The 2,059-nt window shown below is 36.0% G+C and overlaps 1 protein-coding gene across 1 annotated transcript in view; it reads right to left on the bottom strand.

The window, feature by feature from the left end:
* Nucleotides 1-132, bottom strand: part of LOC102852357 (chromosome unknown open reading frame, human C6orf163) — a 145,433-nt gene extending 145,301 nt beyond the window's left edge. Inside the window, exon 1 of the mRNA XM_006902038.1 lies at nucleotides 4-132. Coding sequence (XP_006902100.1) covers nucleotides 4-132 — 129 coding nt within the window. The remainder of the gene's footprint in view (nucleotides 1-3) is intronic.
* Between the last annotated feature and the right edge of the window lie 1,927 nt (nucleotides 133-2,059).

Genomic DNA, 2,059 nt, shown 5'->3' with positions numbered 1-2,059 from the left:
AGTATAATAGCGTGTTTTAAATGGCTTGTATTCATGGATCCATTTAAAGGTTTCTGCAACAGGGGCTGGTGGAATTATTTTATTACAAACAGCACAGCAAACAAAACTTGAGTAATCTGGGTTTCTGATCATTGCTAAAGTTAAGATTTCTTCTACTATGTGCAGATAAAATATTCTTGAGATCAGCTTTTAAGAAAAACTGGATGTTTAAGGAAGCGGAAAGAGGTTCAGGGTTTTAGAACGTTAGATGCTGGTAAAAATGAAATGGTTAGCCATGATTAGCTAGGGTTAAGAGACCAACATTTAAAAAGCATAAGGTAGGGTTACTGGCTTTGGGGAAGATTTAGCAATTACTCTTTCATCTTACTTAGCAACTGTTGTTGGGCAAGAAAAGCTTTGCTCACAAAAGCTACATGAAGTGATGACAAAAGGGAGTTTGGTGTAGCCTTTCAGTTTCCCAGATACTGGCTTTGAATTGGGTCTTTTGAAAGACTGATTTGTTTTACAGATAGCATTGCAGGATGTTGCTTAATTTTTTTTTCAGGTTATTTACTAATGTGACATTTTGGCACCATGGAATTAAAATTTGGAAGTACCTTAACTATTTTAAAGGGAAAATTGTGTTAGCACTCAAAATTATTAAGTTTAGTTTTTAAACAGTGTCAGTCATTTATTTCTACAATATTAGCAAAACAGGCTTAGAAATTCCCACCATCAATGTTTTTTAATTGCTTGACAATGTTGTACATACTAAGAAATCCAGCAGGACTCATTCATAATCAATACCATTAATGAGATTAATTTCTACCTAAAAATTCTGTGAGCTAAATATGCCACAAAAGTTATGCTATAACTTTTTCATCCACATTTATATTAACTCATAGGATATAGCAATTGGCTTGAAGTACTCTACCCAGTGTACCTTGGGTCTATTCCACTGAATTTCAAAATCATCTCAGGAACAGATTTGAGGCCTTGAACACTAATAAGCAAAGACCAGAAAAACTATGGGAGGATATCAAGAATATCATCCACGAAGAATACAGAATAAAGAGAAGAAAGAAAAGGCCAAGAAGGATGTCAGAGACTCTGGATATTGCACTAGAATGCTGAGAAGCAAAAGCAAAGGGAAGAAATCAAGATATTAAGGAGCTGAAAGATTTCAAAGGACAGCTTGGGAAGACAAAGGATTATCATGAAATATGCAAAGGGCAGGAGTTAGAAAATCAAAGTAGCCAAACTCCCTCAGTATCTCTTAAGTTGAAGGAACTGAAGAACAAATTCAAGCCTCGAGTTGCAATACTTAAGGATGCTTGGGCAGAATATTAAATGATCCAGGAATCCTTAAAAGAAGATGGAAAGAGTAAACAGAGTCACTGTACCAAAAGGAATTGGTGGACACAAAAAAATGTAATGAAACAATGTATGAGCAAAATCTTGTACCACAACAAGATAAAGGTAAACAATTCAATTAAAAAATGGGCACAGGATATGAACAGACACTTCACCAAAGAAGACATTCAGATGGCCAACAAGCACATGAAGAAATGTTCAAAGCTCCTAGCTCTAAGAGAGATGCAAATCCAAACAACTATGAGATATCATCTCACCCCAGTAAGAATAGCAAAATTTAACAGAACAACAAGCAACAAATGTTAGCGAGGTTGTGGAGAAACTAGAACCCTTATTCACTGTTGGTTGAAGTGTAAAATGGTGCAACCACTGTGGAAAGCAGTATGACACATTCTCAAAAAGTTGCAAATAGAGATACCATTTGACCCAGCAATTCCACTGCTGGGAATATTCTCCAAAGAAAATATATGCACACCCATGTTTATCATGGCTTTGTTCACAATAGCAAGGGGTTGGAACAACCTAAGTGCCCATCAACAAAAGAATGAATAGAGAAGCTGTGGTATATTCACACAATGGGATACTACACTGCATTGAAAAACAAGGAACTCATACAATATTATTCAAAATGGGTGACCCTGGAGGACATTATGCTGAGTGAAGTAAGTCAGTCACAAAAGGAAAAATACTGCATGGTGCCACTGTT

Source organism: Elephantulus edwardii, unplaced genomic scaffold (assembly GCF_000299155.1).
Source record: "Elephantulus edwardii isolate Elephantulus edwardi_28Jun2011 unplaced genomic scaffold, EleEdw1.0 scaffold00360, whole genome shotgun sequence".
NCBI lineage: Eukaryota > Metazoa > Chordata > Mammalia > Macroscelidea > Macroscelididae > Elephantulus > Elephantulus edwardii.
Note: the sequence above shows the minus strand (reverse complement) of the source record. Positions and strands in the feature narration are given on the sequence as shown.